The following is a 20,129-nucleotide window of genomic DNA, read 5'->3' as shown; positions in this document are numbered from 1 at the left end:
GGGGACAGAGGAACCGCTTGAACTGGGGGGGGAGGCGCAGTGAACCGAAAATTCCCCCCCCCACCCCCACCGGGGGGAGAAAAGGGAAACACTTAAAAAAAAAAAAAAAAAAAAAAAAAAAAAAGGAAGAAACTTAAATGCATATTACTAAGGGATAGAAACTAATCTGAAAATGCTACAAACTTTATGATTCCAATATATAACATTCTGGAAAAGGCAAAACTATGGAGAGAGCAAAAGGATCCGTGGCTGCCAGGGATTAGAGGGCAGAGAGGTTGGATAGGCTGAGAACAGAGGACTTTTAGGGCAGTGAAACTCTTCTGTCTCATACTATAATGGTGGATACGTGCCATTATACATTTGTCTAAGTCCATAGGATGTACAAGACTAAGAAAGGTCCCTAATGTAAACTATGGACTCTGCGTGGTAATGATGTATCAATGTAGGTTCATCAGTTGTTGGGGAATGCTAGTAATGGGGAAGACTATGCATGTCTAGGGGAACTCTTCCACTACAATGTAAATATATGTAACACTACTGAACTGTATGCTTAGTAATGGATAACATGATAAAGTTTATGATATGTGTTTTTTACCTCAATAAAAAAGAAAAAATTATAAGATAACCAATAGTTAGATCACACATCACTTTTGTATTTTGACTTAGAAAATATCCGCCATCTCTTCACAAAATTGAAAACATCTGAATTAATTTTTAATAAATTTGAGCACCATCCATATGCAGTAACATAATCAAGACAAAGGATATTTCCAAAGTAATTTGGCAATGACTTATAATTTGGATCCAGTTAAACATTCAAAATGAAAAATAATAAAGGAAATGAAGACTGATCCTAAATTACACTGGTGATATGGCCAAAAGCTCACTTGTAAGCCAGCCATTTAGCGGTCAGTTTTCTCATTTGGTTAGGCCCCCAAATCACATCATAGAGTCTCTTAACTTCACTTTTTATCCAATGAAAGTTCTCTGCATCCTCTTTTTAAAAAAAGGAGGAGGGGGAAGCAGAAGAGGAGAAGGAGGTGGAGGAGGGAGGAGGGAGGAGAAAGAAGGAAGAAGGACAGAAAAACGAAGAGACTTTTTCATGAAGGATATCCTAAGAAGTGAAAAACAACAATCTGCAAACTGGGAGATGATATTTGCAACACATTTAACTAAGAAAGAATTACAGAAGTAAGAATATATAAAGAATTTCTGCAAAGCAATATGAAAAAGACAACCTAATAACACAAAGGAAAAAACACACACATGAGCATACCACAGAAAAGGAAACAAGTGGAACGAATATGTGAAGAGATGATGCAGTTTACAAGCAATCAGGGAAATACAAATCAGGAATGAACAATATCATTTCCAGATACTTAATTGGCAAAATTAATTCTGACGATACAAAACGTTGAAGAAAGTGTAGATCAACAAGATTTCTTATATATGGCTGCTGGGAGAGTAAATTATTACAACTATTCTGGAAAGCAATTTGCCATTATTATTATTATCTTGTGAATGTGAATATTTGCATATCCTGTGTCCCACCAATTTCACTTTTCAGCAAGGGAAATACATATATCCAGAGACATTTTAAAATGTTTGTCATGGGTACTGCTAGTAATAAGATCAAATTACTAAAAGTAATCCAGATGTCTGTGAATAGGAAAATGAATAAGTAAATTACATCTTATTCACCTAATGAACTTTTATATGGAAATGAAAAAGCAAATGAACTGAGCTGTAGGCAACATGTATGAATTTAAGCACATAATGTTGAGGAGAAGTAAGTTATAGAAGACAATATATGGTATGGATAGCCCTTTTTACAAAGAGCAAAAATAAGTAAAATTAAGCAATATGTTATTTGAACATATGCGCTAAAAATAATTTAAATACCAAGGGAATGAGAAAACACAAAATTCAAGATATTGGATATGTAACAGGAAAGGTAGAGGGATAGGAATGGGGAGAAACAGGAAGATGTAAATTACTAGCAATATGCTGATTCATAGGTTTTCAGTTCACACAGTTCATTATATTATTAAATAATATAAGGAAAAATATAAATAAGGCATGTATAGACAAATAATTTAAAATATTTAGGGAAAAAATGCAATGAGATGTCATTTTTCATTCAGATCATAAGTAAAAATTAAAAATAAATTTTTGGTCATATCAAGTATTGGTGAGGTTTGGAAAAACAGATACTCTCATACACTACTGGTGGGACTATAATCTGGTTCAGCAAAACTGAAGAGCACTTGGGTAGTCTCTATTAAAATTGTAGAAATGTGGCTAGATGCAGTGGCTCATGCCTGTGATACCAGCACTTCGGGAGGCCAAGCCCGGGAGCTTGAGACCAGCCTGGGCAACATGGCAAAAACCCATCTCTACCAAAAAGTACAAAAATTAGCCAGGCATGGTGGCATACACCAGTAGTCCCAGCTACTTGGGAGGCGGAGGTGAAAAGATCACTTGAGCTGGGAAGGTAGAGGTGGCAGTGAGCCAAGATCATGCCACTGCACTGCAGCCTGGGTGACAGAGACCCTGTCTTATATGTATGCATAGCATCTGACTCAGCAACTCAATTTTTCAGTATTTCCTTTAAAGATAACACTGTGACATTAGTACAGATAGGCAGATAAATGAATGTTCACTGCAGTACTATTCACAACACTGAAAAGTTGGGTACAACTTTTAAATGTTCATTAGTGGAAAAGTAGACTATCTCAAGTATGATATATCCATAAGTTGGAGATTAGGGGACAGTGTAGAAGAATGTGCTGATCCACATGAGCTAACATAAAAAGACCCGAGACATAGGGTTGCGTGACAAATGTAACTTATAGAACAACAGGTACAGTATGATACAAGTTCGAACCTACTGTTCAAAGTGCCCTTCCTTAGACACCCTAACTACCTCCCTGCTCACCAGTAATGTTTGCAGGGCCCAAAGCAAGAGTGAAAATTGAGGTCCACATACCATATGTTTCGGCTCATAGATTGTATTATGCCAGCAATGAGTGCTGCATCCTGAGTAACAGAAGCACCTATGTGTATTCAGTACGTTTCCTGTGTGTGTTTGTAATATTCAGGCCCAGTAAGCAAGCAGTCCAGGTCAAAGGTACTTCCTGTCCAAGTCTAAAAGCCTTTCTCTCCTCCCCACCATAAAAATGAAATCAGTACTGTACATATTTTATTGGCATCTGCATACATATGAATGTAAATGCTTAGAATTTGCAAACTGAATAACTGGTTACCTCTGGGAAGAGATAGAGGAGACTAGGATTGATTATATCAGATGAGGTATAAAAGAAGAATTATTTGGATGGTGGTCTCAGACTCTTCAGCCATATTTATAAAGTTGGAAATGCAAGAAAAGCCTATTTTCTTGTATAACTTGTTATTAAAATTAATTTTTAAAAATCCAAACAACAGAAATCTTCATGTGAATGAGTCTCAGGCTATTAAAAGAGGTAGCAAGTAGGAATCATTAATACATAATCGATCTGTTTTATCCTCAAACAACTCTTACCTAAAGATGAGGAAATACAGAAACTAAGATGCTATAGTAATAAACTAATATAACTGTACAGTGAGATAAGTGATTTGAAGATCTACGAAGGTACCAGGACACATCCCTTGCAAATGACAAGGGCTTTTCCATGCAAACTATGTCTGCATATATATTTGCCAGACACCTAGAACATGAAGTATTATGTCAATATGGCGTAAACCCCTCCCCAGATCCAAATGCACCCAGCACTCCATTCTTTTATGAACACGGAATTATTTGGGAGATCATAGGAATAACTTTGTTGTTTTATACAATCACTATGCATATTGTGTAGACCTGCTACTCTGCCACAGACACCTTCATACACACTCTAGGATGGAAATAGAAGGTAGACAAAGTAGATAAGGAGTCTGCATACGAGTGTGTGTGTGTGTGTGTGTGTGTGTGTGTGTGAGATGAATGTAGGCATATGGAAAAGATCATGCCACATGGCTATTCTCATGTAGGCTGATAGGTAATTGCCAACTGTTGCATGGCAGCTATTTAGTGAGGTATTATCTCTTTATTCCTTTAGATATGGCTTTCAGTCGATGGCGGCAGCACCTTTCAATTAGTAGCTGACTTTCATAATGATATCATAAAGAAGACTTTTCATAGTTTTTATACATCAGCTATTACTTTTGTTTCTCAACGTGGAAAGGTTTACTTGACAAAGGCAGGTAAGAAATTTGCTTTCACTGGTGTAAGCATTACATGTGGCCCAGGATTAGAAGATATATGAAAAATCTGCCATATTAATTAACTAATCCTAAGATCTCAAAACTATTAGGGGTGATGGATTTGTAGGATCTATAGAAGTAGTATCCTATGGATAGCCCTAAAGAAAGGCAACACTAGGTCACCATGCTATGTTCTCATTTACCATTTCAGAAACATTTTACTGTCCCAAAAGCCAAATAATAACAGTTGCCACTTGTCAAGCTACAATTGTGCTCAACATGTTACAAATATCGTCTCATTTGATATTCACAACAACCTTGCTGAAGTAGGTAATGTTAGCTTACTTTTGCTGATTACACTGATACAACTGACACACAACTAGTAATGGTGAAGTTGTGTGAATGATACACTGCTCTCATCGCTTTCATTTGGTAATCTTGTGCTTTCATTGATCAACTCTATATAGTTCCTATCAGTGTTTGCATAGCAAAAGAAGTAGCTAATTTTTAAGTATAATTGTACTTCTTAACTAACAAATACTGATTTTACATATTCATGGGGTACAAAGCACTATTTTGATACATATAATGTAGAGTGATCAGATCAGGGTAATTAGCATTTCTGTCATCTCAAATATTTATCATTTCTTTGTATTGGGAATGTTCAATATCCTCTTCCTAGCTATTTGAAACTATATAACATATTAGTGTTAACTATGCCATCCTCCAGTGGTATAGAACACTAAAATTTATTCTTCCTATCTGGCTGTAATTCTGAACACTTTAGCAAATCTCAAAACAGTTAATATTGATTGACCTTAATGACAGTTGCCCACTCCTTTCCAACTCAGTTGAATTTTGCTAACCAGCCTAGGACCCTAGAGTGATAAAGGGACATGATTTTCAATTTATTTCTATATGTTCGTGACCTGCATTTTCATTTTATTTTGTCATTCTATTATTGAGTCTTTGAGATCTTGTTTTGTTGAATTTAGTTTATTAATATTTTTTGAGCAGAATATGGAAGTAAATTTACCTCTTCTCTTGGGATATGCTTTGTCTCAACTTGATTCTTTTTATCTTTTACATGCTGTTAGTTTCTTCCTTCTCTTCCCTTCCTTTTTAAAAAAAATTTTATTCTTAATTTTTTGTGGGTACATAGTAGGTGTATAAATTTATGGGATACATTAGATATTTTGATACAGGCATACACTGTGCAATAATCATATCAGGGTAAATGGGGTATCCATCACATTAAGAATTTATCCTTTCTTTGTGTTACAAACATTCAAATTATATTCTTCCAGTTATTTTAAAATGTACAATAAATTATTATTGACTGTAGTCACTCTGTTGTGCTGTCAAATACTAGATCTTATTTGTTCTATGTGATGATATTTTTGTACCCATTAACCATCGCCATTCTCCCCCTACATAATGCCCCACTACCCTTCCCAGCCTCTCGTAACCATTATTCTACTCTCTATGTCTGTGAGTTCAATTTTTAAAATATTTAGTTCCCTCAAATAAGTGAGAACATGCAAACTCTGTCTTTCTGTCCCTGGCATATTTTACTTAACATAATGTCCTCCAGTTCCAATCATGTTGTTGCAAATGACAGGATCTCATTCTTTTTTATGGCTGAATAGTAGTACTCCATTGTGTATATGTACCATATTTTCTTTATTCATTGATCTGTTGATGGACACTTAGGCTGCTTCCAAAGCTTCACTATTGTGAATAGTGCTACAATAAACATGGGAGTGTAGCTATCTCTTCAATATACTGATCTCTTTTGGGGGGGTATATCCTAGCAATGGGGTTGCTGGATCATATGGTAGCTCTATTTTTAGTTCTCTGAGGAACCTCCAAATTTTTCTTCGTAGTACTAATGTACTCTCTATTGTACTAATTTATACTCCCACCAACAGTGTACAATCTCCATATCCTCACCAGCATTCATTATTGCCTGTCTTTTTGATAAAAGCTCTTTTAACTGGGATGAGATGATAATCTCATTGTAAGTTTGATTTGTATTTCTCTGATGGTCAGTGATATTGAGCACCTTTTCATATGCCTGTTTGCCATTTGTATGTCATCTTTTGAGAAATGTCTATTCAGATTTTTGTACATTTTAAAATCAGATTGTTAGTTTTTTCCTATTGAGTTGTTTGAGCTTTTTATATATTCTAGTTACTAATTCCTTGTCAGATGAGTAGTTTGCAAATATTTTCTCCTGTTCTGTGGATTGTCTCTTCACTTTGTTGATTGTTTCTTTTGCTGTGCAGAAGCTCTTTAACTTGACGTGATTCCATTTGTCCGTTTTTGCTTTGGTTGCCTGTGTTTGTGGAATATTACTCAAGAAATCTTTGCCTAGATTAATGTCCTGGATAGTTTCCTGAAAGTTTTCTTTTAGTCATTTTATGGTTTTTAGATTTAAGTCTTTAATCCATTTTGATTTGATTTTTGTGTGTGGAGAAAGAGGTCTAGTTTCATTCTTCTGCACATGGATATCTTCTGCATATGGATATGGATGGCCTAACATATATTCTATTTATTTCAGAATGATCTATGTGCTGAGGAGAAGGGCATGCATTCTGCAGCCATTGGTTGAAATGTTCTGTAAATATCTATTAGGTCCATAGAGTCTACAGTGCAGATTAAGTCCAATGTTTCTTATTTGATTTTCTGTCTGGATGACCTGTCCAGAGAGAAAATCACGTCCAAAGGTGAACATGGGTTGTTGAAATCTCCAACAGTTATTCTTTGGGATCTGTTTCTCTCCTTAGCTCTAATAATATTTACTTTCTGTATCTGAGTGCTCCAGCATTGGGTGTATATGTATTTATAATTTTTATTTCCTCTTGCTGAATTGACCCCTTTATCATTATGTAATGACCTTCTTTGTCTCTTTCTATAGTTTTTGTCTTGAAATCTATTTTGTCTGATATAAGTATAGTGACTTCTGCTCTTTTTTGGTTTCCACTTGCATGGAATATATTTTTCCATCTCTTTATTTTCAGTCTATGTGTGTCTTTATAGGTGAAGTGTGTTTCTTGTAGGCAACAGATCACTGGGACTTTAAAAAAAAAATCCATTCAGGCACTCTACGTCTTTTGATTGGGGAGTTTAGTCCATTTACATTAAATGTTGTTATTGATAAGTAAGAACTTACTCCTGACATTTAGTTAATTTTTTTCTGGTTGTTTTGCGGTCTTCCCTTCCTTCTCTCTTTCCTTCCTATCTTCCTTTTAGTGAAGACAATTTTCTCTGGTAGCATGTTTTAATTTCTGTCTTCAAGCTCACTGATTTTTTATTCCACTTGATCAATTCTTCTATTAATTTCTTGCTTTTATTTTTTGTATAACTGTTGTATGTTTTTAAATTCTAGGTTACCGTAATATCTTATAACCCATTATTTTAAACTGACATATCTTGAAAAGTTGTTGTAGTTATTATATTTGATCAGTGTGTCTTTTAGTTTTTCTACTCAAGATATGAGTTTACACACCATAATTAACATGTTAATATTCTGTATGTTTCTGTGTACTTACTATGACCAGTGAGTTTTGTACCTTCAGATGATTTCTTATTGCTCATTAATATCTTTTTATTTATGCTTGAAGTATTCCCTTTAGCATTTCTCATATGGCAGGTCTGGTGTTGATGAAATACCTCAGGTTTCTTTTTTTATCTGGGAAAGTGTTTCTTTTTCATGTTTGAAGGATATTTTTGCCAGATATACCATTCTAGGATAAAATGTCATGCCACTCTCTCCTGACTTGTAAGGTTTCCACTGAAAAGTCTGCTGCCAGATGTGTTGGGGCTCCTTTGTATGTTATTGTTTCTTTTCTCTTGCTGCTTTTAGGATCCTTTTTTTATCCTTGAACTTTAGGAGTTTCATTATTAAATGCCTTGAGGTAATCTTCTTTGGCTTAAATCTGTTTGGTGTTCTGTTACCTTCTTGTACTTGAATATTGATATCTTTCTCTAAGTTTGGGAAGTTCTCTGTTATTACTCCTTTGAATAAATGTTCAATCCCTATCTCTTTCTCTATCTCCTCTTTGGGGCCAATAACTCTTAGATTTGCCCTTTTGAGGCTATTTTCTAGATTTTACAAGCATGCTTCATTCCTTTTTATTCTTTTTTCTTTCATCTCCTCTAATTGTGCATTTTTAACTGGGCTGTCTTCAAGCTCATTAATTCTTTATTCCGCTTTATCAATTCTGCTGTTAAGAGACTGATAATTCTTCAGTATGTCAATTACATTTTTCAGCTCCAGAATTCTGCTTGATTCTTTTTAATTGTTTCAATCTCTTTGTTATATTTATCTGATAGGCTGGATTCCTTCTCTGTATTATCTTGAATTTCCTTGAGTTTTCTCAAAACAGCTATTTTGAATTCTCTGTCTGAAAGGTCACATATCTCTGTCTCTCCAAGATTGGTCTCTGGTGCCTTATTTTGTTCCTTTGGTGAGGTCATGTTCTCCTGGATGATCTTGATGCTTCTGGACATTGATTGGTGTCTGGGGATTAAAGAGTTTGGTATTTATTGTCATCTTCACAGTCTGGGCTTGTTCATACCTATCCTTCTTGGGAAAGCTTTCCAAGTATTCAAAGGGACTTGAGTGTTGTGATCTAAGTCTTTGCTCACTGTAGCTGAATCTGCATTAGGAGGTACCTCAAGCCCAGTAATGCTTTGGCTATTGCCAACTTGTAGAAGTACTGCCTTGGTGGTCTTGTGTAAGATCCAGGAGAACTCCCTGTATTACCAAGAAGAGACTTTTGTTATCTTACCTTACTTTCCACCAAACAAATAGTGTCTCTTTCTCTGTGCTAAGCTGCCTGGAGCTAGGGCAGGGGTGATGCAAGCACCCCTGTAGCCACCACCACTAGGACTGCACTGGGTCAAACCCAAAGCCAGCACAGCACTGGGTCTTGCCCAAGGCCCACAGTGCCCACTGCCTGGCTAGTACCTATGTTTACTCTAGGCCCAAGAGCTCTATAGTCATCAGGTGATGAGTCCAGCCAGGGTTATGATCTTCACTTCAGGGCAGTGAGTTGCCCCCAGCCCCAGCTAGGTCCAGAGATGCCATCTGGGAGCCAAGGAAGTTGAGACCCTTAGAGTCTATGTGGTATTCTATTCTACTGTGGCTAAGCTGGCATCCAAGCTGCAAGACAAAGTCTTTCCCATTCTTCCCTCCTTTATCCTGAAGCAGAGCAGTCTCTCTTCATGGCCACCACCACCCCAAGCCCATGGCAATTACCTCCCGGCTACCACCGCTATTCACTCAAGGTCCAAGGGACTCTTCAGTCAGCTTCTGGTGAATGCTGCCAGTCCTGGGTTTCTCCTTTCAGGGCAGTGGCCACACTCTGGCCCAGGGCAGGTTTAGAAATGTCACCCAAGAGCCAAGTACTGGAATCAGAGACCCCAGGAGCCCACTTCATGCATTGTCCACTGTGGCCAAGCTGGTACCCAAGCTGATTTCTGGTTCTTATAAAGGTGCTTTCTTGTGTTCATCATTGTTCAATTTGATGTTCTGCAGGGATGGATAATCATTGGAGGCTCTATTCAGCCATCTTGCTCTGCCTCCTTTCTATAATCCCTCCCTTTCTAATCTTCCCTACTCCCCTCCTCTACTCACCCACCTCCTTCTTTATCCCTTTTCCTTCCTTCTTCTATTCCTCCCACTCTTCCTGTTTCCATCAAGTTCATCATTAAAGATGCAGCACTGGTCAGATCTTCTATTTGCTCTAACATAGTGTAAGTGAATTATTCTTGAGACCCATCTGCTTCACCTCATTTAGATAGGACTTGGACCCATTTTCTCAACTCAGTGAAGTGCCTTGGAAAGTGGTAAACCTGGTTTCACTCATGAGGGTTTGATTTTTCCCTTTACTTTTCCTTTTGCTATCTTCTCATCCACTATCACCTTCTTATATGGTTTGGCTGTGTCCTCACCCAAATCTCAACTTGAATTGTATCTCCCAGAATTCCCACATGTTGTGGGAGGGACCCAGGGGGAGGTAATCAAATCGTGGGGGCTGGTTTTTCCTGCACTATTCTCATGATAGTGAATAAGTCTCACGAAATCTGATGGGTTTATAAGGGGTTTCCGCTTTTGCTTCTTCCTCATTTCTCTCTTGCTGCAACCATGTAAGAAGTGCCTTTCACCGTCTGTCATGATTGTGAGACCTTCCCCAGCCATGCGGAATTGTAAGTCTAATTAAATGTCTTTCTTTTGTAAATTGCCCAGTCTCAGGCATGTCTTTATCAGCAGCATGAAAAGGGACCAATGTGCCTTCTTACTTGTTAGGAGGGCATTACCGAGAGTCTTCAGGATTTTGTTGATTCACCTTCCTTCTCTCAATGTTGCCTCAACAACGAACTGTTATAGATTATTGGGTAAGTTTTGAGATTGAGGTAGACTTGGAAATATCTTATTAGGTCTAACAGGAATTAGAAAAACACTGTCACCAAGACAAGACAGAGGCTGTGTTTGTTTGTTTTTAACACACAGCATTTTTTATTGTACAGTTTAAAACCAGTTTCTTCTGATCTTCAGTCTCTGATATGATTTTAAATGACAAATTTCTGAAGGTTTCTGACATAACTTCAAAAAGCATGGTTTTGTAGGCCTCAATATTTTGTCCTTGATGTTCACCAGCAAAAGCAGTTTTACAGTTATAGAATCTCCTCTATTGGTCCTTCCTTGTTTGAGGATAAAGAGAGACCACAAAATCCTGATTCTATTTCTCCAGATCTTCACCACTCAGTTTATTTATTCTCTATTCTGTCAATAAAGCTTTTGTTTAACTTATGTTAGTATCAGGATTAATCCTTGTGGTCTATATGTCTGAATGGTGTGTTGAGACAGCAGCTGTGTCAACCTAAGATTCTGGTGATCACGCATCATATGATTGTGAAATAAATGAAAGTAATCGTGAATATTGTTAGGAGCACAATGTGGAACATTTCCAGTATTCCAGAAAGCTCCCTCTTGCCTCTTGCCATATTTATTTATTTATTTTTTTTTTTTGAGACAGAGTCTTGCTCTGTTGCCCAGACTGGGGTGCAGTGGCATGATCTCAGTTCACTGCAACCTCCGCCTCCCGAGTTCAAGTGATTCTCCTGCCTCAGCCTCCCAAGTAGCTGGGATTACAGGTACCCAGGCTGGTCTCAAACTCCTGACCTCAAGTGATCTGCCCATGTAGGCCTCCCAAACTGTTGGGATTACAGGCATGAGCCACTGCACCCAGCCTAATGGTATTTCACTGAAGATTTAGTTTGCATGAGTAATAATGTTAAGCATATTTTCATGTGTTCATTTTTATATCCTTTTTTGCAAATTCTTTTCAAGTCTTTTTTGAATGAAGTTTTGATTTGAGTTACTTTTCTTGCTGCTTCTATGAGATTTTAATGTATTATGGGTATGATTTTTTGTTAGAAATATGACTTGGAAATATCTTCTTGTAATTAGTGGCTTGTCTTATTTACCTTCTTCATGGTATCTTTTGAACAAAAATTATTAATTTTTGAAAGCTCAATTGATCAATCTTTCCTTTTATGGTTAGCACTTTTTACTTCTTGTATTCTATTTAAGAATTCTTTGCCTATCACAAAGCTATGAAGATATTCTCCTGTTTTCATCTGGAAATTGATTGTTTTAGATTTCATATATAGATCAAATGTAAAATCTCTAATTTTGTATATGTTATGAAGTGAAGTTCATTTTTTTCCCGTATGACTACCAGAGCCTCTACTCCGGCCTTGAATTGAATATTCATCTTAAGCTTTTCTTTTTGCTTTTGTAAGCCCTCCAATATATCCATGAAAGTCATGCTACCCCACAATCTTTGTAAAAACCATGGTTGTCATTGTAATCAACTGTAGCTACTCCACTGGACCACTTCAAGTCTTGCCCTCCACAGACACTGCATCCCACACTCGCCACAGAGATAATTTGAGTAATTGTGAAGCCGTTGCTTGCTATGGTTTGCCAGGCATAAGTGGTCATCTGTTCACTCATTAAGTATGTAAGCAGCTCAGTCCCAGAATTCCACCTCTATATTCTATGCCCTAGGGACATTGTAAGTAAAAGCACCTTATCAGTTTTGGACTATGCAGGAAACATAATTCCACTCAGGTGTTTTACCTGAAGAAGCTTTATAAGGAGACTATTTGCAGAGGGCAGACATGGTTAAAGGGAGCAACAGTGATATTAAAATATCTAGAGACTAGCAATGGAAGAAAGATGTTACAGTCTCTTTGCTTAGAGGGATAAGATAGATAGATGGCATTACTAAAGCCCAGTCAAAGCTGGAATGGAGTAGGGACCACCCTTTAAGAGGTGTAGTCTAGGAAGCTCACAGCCACCACAGAACCACACCACCAAAGCAAGAAGAAAGAGGGTGAAAACTACCTTAACTTCTGTTTCCTTCCCCTTTCTTAACTCCTGCTGCTGCATTTCATTTGCCAAGCCCAATCAGGAGTCAACTGGAAACAACACAAAGATTGCAATTCATAGAAATCAGTCTTCCATTGCACCAAACAGGAAGGAGAAAGTCTGAGAGTGGATCTGGAGGAATGGCCAAATAGAGAATAAAAAGTGCATTTTGTGAAATAAAAACCAAAATAGGCCTAGGAAGATAATGTTGGAAACAGTAAAAATAACACCTAAGAAAACTAAATTGTCAATAAAAATTATAAAATATTTAAAATTGTAAATATAAACTATAGAAACATACCCAGATGTAAAATGAACAAATAAGTGGAGAAAATCTAAAATAATAAATATAGATGCTAAGGATTCAGAAACTGCAAAATCGTAGGAATTTCTAGTGATGAACAAAAACTGGGGCTGTATGTTTCTCTCTTTTATCTACAGTTCCTGGCATAGTATAGCCCTCTGATAGAAATGGGTGGGTGGGTGGATGGATGGATGGATAAATACAAAAAATAGAAAGAACAAAGGAAACCAAAATCAATAATGACATTAATTTTTTGAACTAAAAGCAAAACAAACCAATACACTAAAAGCAGAAACACTCTTCTGAATTATTTGAAATGGAAAATGTAAATCAATTTTAAAGAAACAAAAATCAAGCCAGCCTTGGATTCTTCTGCTGCAACCGTTTGCATATTCTAATATAGAACCTCCAAAAAAATTAGTTTCACGTAAGAATTTGGAACCAACTTAACTCATTATTCATATTCATATTCATTTTCTAAAAGAGAATGTAAAATTCTTCTACAACAAATTATGGTGATTCCTTCCGTGACACTGGCTTTACTGATAAATATAGGTCCTATTGCTTTGTTTTATTCTCTGCACCCACAATAACTTTGTTTGAAAGCATTTTAAGCAGCAATAAAACTCAACATGTATTACACCAATGATCTAGGAAGCTCAATTAAAGTGATGACAGTATAAATAACTGAGACAAAGTAGGCAATTGACCACTATGATTTGAGTGCCCTCTGGCTGACAATGATTGTAAGACACATCAATTATAAAACGTGTCTCAATTCCCAAGCTGTTAACATGTGAAACAAGCATTTCTTGCCATATTTATCCACAAAATATGGCATACTGAACCTTAGCAATTACATCAGCAAAGTTTTGCTACTGAAAAGCTCACGGGAGCATAAGAAAAAACCTGACTACATGTGATTCAGAGGAAATAATTATGAATATTATTGACACAAAAAATAAAAACACAGTTGGAGACTTTCAGAACTGCATGATAAAATAATCAAGAATTTAAAAGACAAGAGGAATAACAAAAAGTTAAAACCAAAAAGCCAAAGTTTTGCCATCCCTAAAAGGCAATCCAAAATCCTATCTGTTTATCTGAGTATAACTTTACATGGAGTTAGGAATATTTTTGGAATCCTTTATTGTGATCATTCATAGAATTTTTTAAAATGTGCATGCTGGCTGGTGTCTGTAATCCCAGCTACTTGGGAGGCTGAAGCAGGAGAACCACTTGAACCCGGGAGGCAGAGGTTATAGTGAGCCAAGTTTGTGCCACTGCACTCCAGCCTGGGTGACGAGCAAGACTCTGTCTCAAAAAAAAAAAAAAAAAAAGAAGTGTGTACAATGCAAGTCTTAAAAAACAAAAGAAGACTAGATGTGTGACTCATACTCGTAATTCCAGAACTTTGGGAGGCCAAGGCAGGAGCATCGCTTGAGCGCAGGAGGTCAAGAGCAGCCGGGGCAACAATGTCTACACACACACACACACACACACACACACACACACACATATATACATTTAAGTTTGTGTATATGTATTAAAGCAAGGGAGACAGAATAACCCATAAAAATAGACATGAAAAAGAGAAAAGAAGACATACCGGAAAATGTACAAAGTATAAAATAGAATAACCAAAAGTGGAGCTGGTCTGCAGTTATCACCATAAATGTTACAGATTCATTTACTCAACAGCATTGATTGAGTACCTCGTATATGCCAGGTATTGTTCCAATCACTAAGGGTACAGCAGTCTCTTTTCCTGTGGAACTTACACACTTGTCAGAAAAGACTGATAATTAACAAATAAACCAAAATAGGCTGTATGTAAGATAAATGCTACACAGGAAAAAAAAAAAAAAGGCGAGATAGGTGAATAGGAAGTGCCAGGTGAAGCATTTGTTGTGTTGTGTGGTGTAGCATGTATTGTAGTCTTGGTGAGCAGCCCTGAAGCAGATGAGGGAATGAGCAGATATCGGAGGTAATCTACATTTCTCAATTAAAGACAGAGTCTTATTTTGGATTTTAAAATCTTAAAATATATTGCCAGGAGTGAAAAACTTAAAGCTAAAGTGGAGAGAAAAAAAATATGAATAAAGATTTGAACAACTGTGCCAAACACACTGGGAGAGAAAGCAGAGGCAGTAATGTTCATATTCACACACAGAGCAAGAGTTTTAGGCTGAAAGTATTCAATAAACAAAGTTCTTTCTGTGATAAAATATAAATAGTAAAATTATATCATATTGAATCAATGCTCTAAAATAATACAAGATATGTAAATATACAAAAATGAACTATAAGGAACATAAGAAGAAATCAACTGAAGTGCCAAAGTAGAATACATTTGAAATTGACAGTGTTAAATCTTTAATATATGAAGATCAAGATAAGACTATAAGGGAACATTCCATGTAGAGGAATTAAGTGTTGAAATATAGGGCACATGTAGTATACTACAGCTAAATTTCCTAGGGATGACTCATTGATGATGAGAGCAGGGAGGTAAATGAACCCAGTTTTCCATTTGAGTCAAGCTAAAGAATTTCATCATGCCATTAAAAGATTATTAATATAATCATAGTTGTATTTTAGAAAGATCATATAGGGGAATATACTGGAAAATGTAAGACTTTGTTAAATCCAAGGGAAGTCGTTTCCAGACTCTGTGTCACTACAGAATCTATTCACTGAAGTAGGGGAAGAAACAAACAGAGGGGATGTTTAATTAAGAGATCTAGAGGAAAATAAGTTAGGTTTCTCTAGTAGTGGTTTCTCTTCCTATTACCAGCAAATCAGATTCCTGAAGAGGTAAGATTTTAGGCCAAGTGATATGTTGATAAGAGGCTATTTTAAAAGTTTCAGTGTGATGATGAGGGTCTGGATTAGAAAAGTGGCCACAAGTATGAAGAAAACAATGGCAAATTATGAATGAAACCAGTGGGAGTTTGTGAAGGATTGGCTGTGAAATAGGAGGAAGTGGGTATAGTCAAGAGTTACACATAGGGCAGCTGGATAAGTAATGATACAATGAACATCATCCACAGAACACAGTATCTATTTCCAGTTGTGGCATCACTTTGCTGCTGAGAATAATTTAACAAAATACTTAGAAAAATTATTTTCTAAATTGATAACCTGAAAAGCTAATAGAAACAACCAGGCCAAACTCTAAGGGAAAACAAAACCTTGGTGATATGGTTTGGCTGTGTCCCCAACCAAAGCTCACCTTGAATTGTAGCTCCCATAATCCCCACATGTTGTGGGAGGGACCTGGTGGGAGGTAATTTAATCATGGGGGCAGGCCTTTCCCGTGCTGTTCTGGTGACAGTGAATAAGTCTCACAAGATCTAATGGTTTTATAAAGCTTATCCCCTGCATAAGCTCTCTTGCCTGCCACCATGTAAGATGTGACTTTGCTCCTCATTTGCCTTCAGCCATGATTGTGAGGCCTCCCCAACCCATGTGAAACTGTGAGTCAATTAAATCTCTTTCTTTTATAAATTACCCAGTCTCAGGTATGTCTTTATTAGCAGCATGAAAACAGGCTAATACATTTGGAGAGGTAAACAGGGCACACAGTACTGAAGTCCTTTTGACCTGAAGAGATTTACAAATTCCTGCAAACTTAGACTTTGAATTTGGCGGACTAATGAAGAGTTATGGCCCTGAGTCTACCCAGGTAGTGAGAATAATAGATGGTGTGCCCCACCATACACCAGAACCCCTAGGGGCTCTACCCTTAGGACAAAGATGAATCAGAGGTAAATCCATACACACTCACACATATCCCCAAGGAATACAACAAAGTCATCTTGTTAAGTGGGTAGGAAAAGAAAAAGAGAGAAAACTCCGTCTGAGAGGTTATGGCCATTGGAAGGCCTCTGTAAGATTTGCAGCCCTGATTTGCATTGTCTGGGATTACAGGTGCCCACCACCACACCCAGCTAATTTTTGTATTTTTAGTGGAGACGAGGTTTCACCGTGTTGGCCGGGCTGGTGTTGACCTCCTGACCTTAGGTGATCTGCCCACCTCCGCCTCCCAAAGTGTTGGGATTGCAGGCGTGAGCCACTGCTCCCAGCCATTCATGATTTTTTAAACAAACACTTATCAAAGCAAGAATAGAATGTAACTTCTTGATTAAGAGTATCTAGGGGGGAAAGAAGCTATAGCAAATATCCAATCAGATTTTCTAGTAACACACCAAAAGCTTTTGCTATGTCATCTACCACTACCTCTATTCATCATTGTATTGGAGGGCTGAATTAGTCTAGACAAGCAAGAACAATATATTAAAAGTGTAAGGTTGGAGAGTAAGGAGCCCAACTATTCCTGTAACAGATTATCTAATTGTGGAGATAGACAACCTCAGGCTCGTGTAGCTGGAGCAGAGTAAGCATTGCAGAAAGTCATAGAAGATAAGGTCAGAGAGGTACTGGAATTCAGACCACGGTGGCCCTTGGAGGGCATTGCAAGGACTTTGACTCTTACTGAGAAAGAGGTTGAAGCCATGGAGAGTTTTGATAAGGGGAGTGGATGAAGTGACTTAACATTTTGAAAGTGTTACTTTGGATGCTTTTTTGAGAATAGACTGAAGGGAGCTATGGGCAGAATCACGGAGACCAATTAGGAGGCACAAGAGAGATGACAGTGTCTTGTACAGGGTGATAGTGGTGACAGAGGTGAGAAGTGGCTAGAGTCTATATCTATTATGAGGCTTGAGTAAATAGGATTTCTGATGGATTCGATACAGGGTATGAGAGACAGAGGAATTAAGAATGACACTGAGGTTTTTGGGCTGAGCAGCAGCAATAATGTAGCTGCCATTAATGAAGGTGAGGAAGGCTGGGTCTGGAGGAGGTTTGCGTGAGGATCAGGAGCTCAGTCTGGAATGAGTTCACTTTGAGAGGCCCAACCAACATCGAACGAAGCTGTTGGAAGGCAGTTAGCTACATAAGCCTAGACTTCAGGGAAGAGCACTAGATAGTAGACTTAAATTTGGGAATTATCCATCTAAAGATGGATTTAAAATCCTGAAACTGTATGAGATCTCCAAAGATAGTGAGAGAAGAAATCTAAAAACTGAGTCCTGGACGCTCCAATGTGTAGAATGAACTAGGAGAGCCTGAGCTAACTGGGTGGGTTTGGGTGAGACGCAGTGTGCAGAAATTAGCCTTTTTCATCCTGAGCTATGATCTTTCACTCTAGCTCCTTCCAAGGGAGGGGACCCTGTCCCAGGACCAGTGTCTGCTTGGCTAAGTGAATGCTGCGGCATCATCTGATTACTGACAGTGCCTCTCAATGTGGCGCCCTAAGGATGAGAGAACCACAGCATGCCCAGTTTGGTTCAACATATTAATCCCAGTATAACTTAACGACCAGTGTCTACTGACGATTCCCCTTGCCTTCCTAAGGCATTTTCTCACTGCCTTTTACCTCTTCAGGAATCTGATTTGCTGGTAATAGGAAGAGAAACCACTGCTAGAGAGACCTAACTTCTTTTCCTCTAGATCTCTTAATTAAACATCCCCTCTGTTTGTTTCTTCCCCTACTTCAATGAACAGATTCTGTAGTGACACGGAGTCTGGAAACGACTTCCCAGGGACTTAACAAAAACTAACATGCATTTTCCTAATTCAGGAGTCTCAGGGCCCTACTTCCACCTCTTAGTTTAAATGAAGGTGTCTTTACAAGACACTTAGTTTAAATGAAGGTGTCTTTAATGTTTTTCGACTTCTATTGTATCAGTATCAAGACACTTCTCTTTATTTCCTAATAGGAATGGGAAGACACGGTGCAGTTGGAAATGTTACTGAGAGAATTTTCACATTATTCTATGATCACTTGGGATTCCTACATAAGCTGACTCCGGGTCACTTTGAAGCTAGTGGACCACCCACAGCCTTTGGAAATTCTAGAAATCTTTTTGGACAGGTCAGTATATAATGCATTGAAACAGTTTGCCTTATTTTAAGAATAGATGCCACATTCGATACACAGAATAATGGGAAAATGGGAAAATATTTTACTTGGGACAAACTCATTAACGCAGTTTGCTCTATTTAACTAAAAGAAGAACCTCCATGTGCCACAAACATCTCCAAATCTTCTTCCAAGTCCCATATGGGGTTATATAGCTTCAATTCCACCTCAAATATCTTCATGCAAATACCTTCACAACAGAATACCACTAGACATTCTAAGCTAGAACCGTTACTCCCAACCCAGGCCAAGGTAGGGATGATTCTCTACCTCCTAAGGTTGGCCCTGGAAAATCATGGGTTGTGAGGCCAGGCACCAGGGCTCATGCCTGTAATCCTAGCATTGTGGGAGGCTGAGGTGGATAGATTGCTTCAGCCCAGGAGTTGGAGACTAGCCTGGGCAACAAGGTGAAACCCCAGCTCTACAAAAGAATTCAAACATTAGCCTGGCGTGGTGGCATTCTTCTGTAGTTCCAGCTTCTTTGGAGGCTGAGGCGGGAGGATCACTTGAACCTGGGAAGTGGAGGCTGAAGTGAACTGCGATCATGCCACTGAAGTGAGCTGTGATCGTGCCACTGAACTCCAGCCTGGGCAAAAGGGCAAGACCCTGCCTCAAAAAAAAGAAGAGAACATGAGCTGTGGTCTACTTTTCTTCTTTCCTATTAACCCTGCCCCCTGGTTTCTTTTTCTAGTGACAACATTAAAAAGAGTTATCTTCTTTACAGATGACACTTGATGCAGGTTTTTCTAATAGTTTAATGTGTAATATGCTACTTGTGAAGGTAGCTCATCCTTGGGCACCAGTTACAAAACTGGACACTCTCAAACCATCAGCAAATTATCAAATATTTTTGACTGGGGTTAGTAAAACCTGCCCTTTGACTTCAAGGAAATGGAACAAAAGATGAATCTGGTGTTAACAGATCATTGCAATTGCCAGGCCACAGCCGCAGTTGAGAGGATGGTGTTTAGCTTCCCCTCTCCCTGCGCTGCATAGAGAAAGAGGGCGGGAACTTCCATGGGAGAGTGAAGATGCCACGTGTGACGCCCTGTGTCTTTGCCCACGTCTGGGGCGTGGATTCCGCATTTATACAAAGCAAATGATGTGGACAGGAGCGTAGAACTAACCCAAAAACAGCATTTACCTCC

General features: G+C 38.0%; 1 protein-coding gene across 1 annotated transcript in view; it reads left to right on the top strand.

The window, feature by feature from the left end:
- Positions 1 to 20,129, top strand: part of CATSPERB (cation channel sperm associated auxiliary subunit beta) — a 153,492-nt gene that overhangs the window by 72,216 nt on the left and 61,147 nt on the right. The window contains exons 15-16 of the mRNA XM_025392882.1: positions 4,098 to 4,242; positions 18,779 to 18,933. Of these exons, the coding sequence (XP_025248667.1) occupies positions 4,098 to 4,242; positions 18,779 to 18,933 (300 nt within the window). The remainder of the gene's footprint in view (positions 1 to 4,097; positions 4,243 to 18,778; positions 18,934 to 20,129) is intronic.

The sequence above is a fragment of the Theropithecus gelada genome, chromosome 7b (genome assembly GCF_003255815.1).
Source record: "Theropithecus gelada isolate Dixy chromosome 7b, Tgel_1.0, whole genome shotgun sequence".
Taxonomy (NCBI): domain Eukaryota; kingdom Metazoa; phylum Chordata; class Mammalia; order Primates; family Cercopithecidae; genus Theropithecus; species Theropithecus gelada.
The sequence above is the reverse complement of the archived record's forward strand: the minus strand, read 5'-3'. Positions and strand labels throughout refer to the sequence as shown.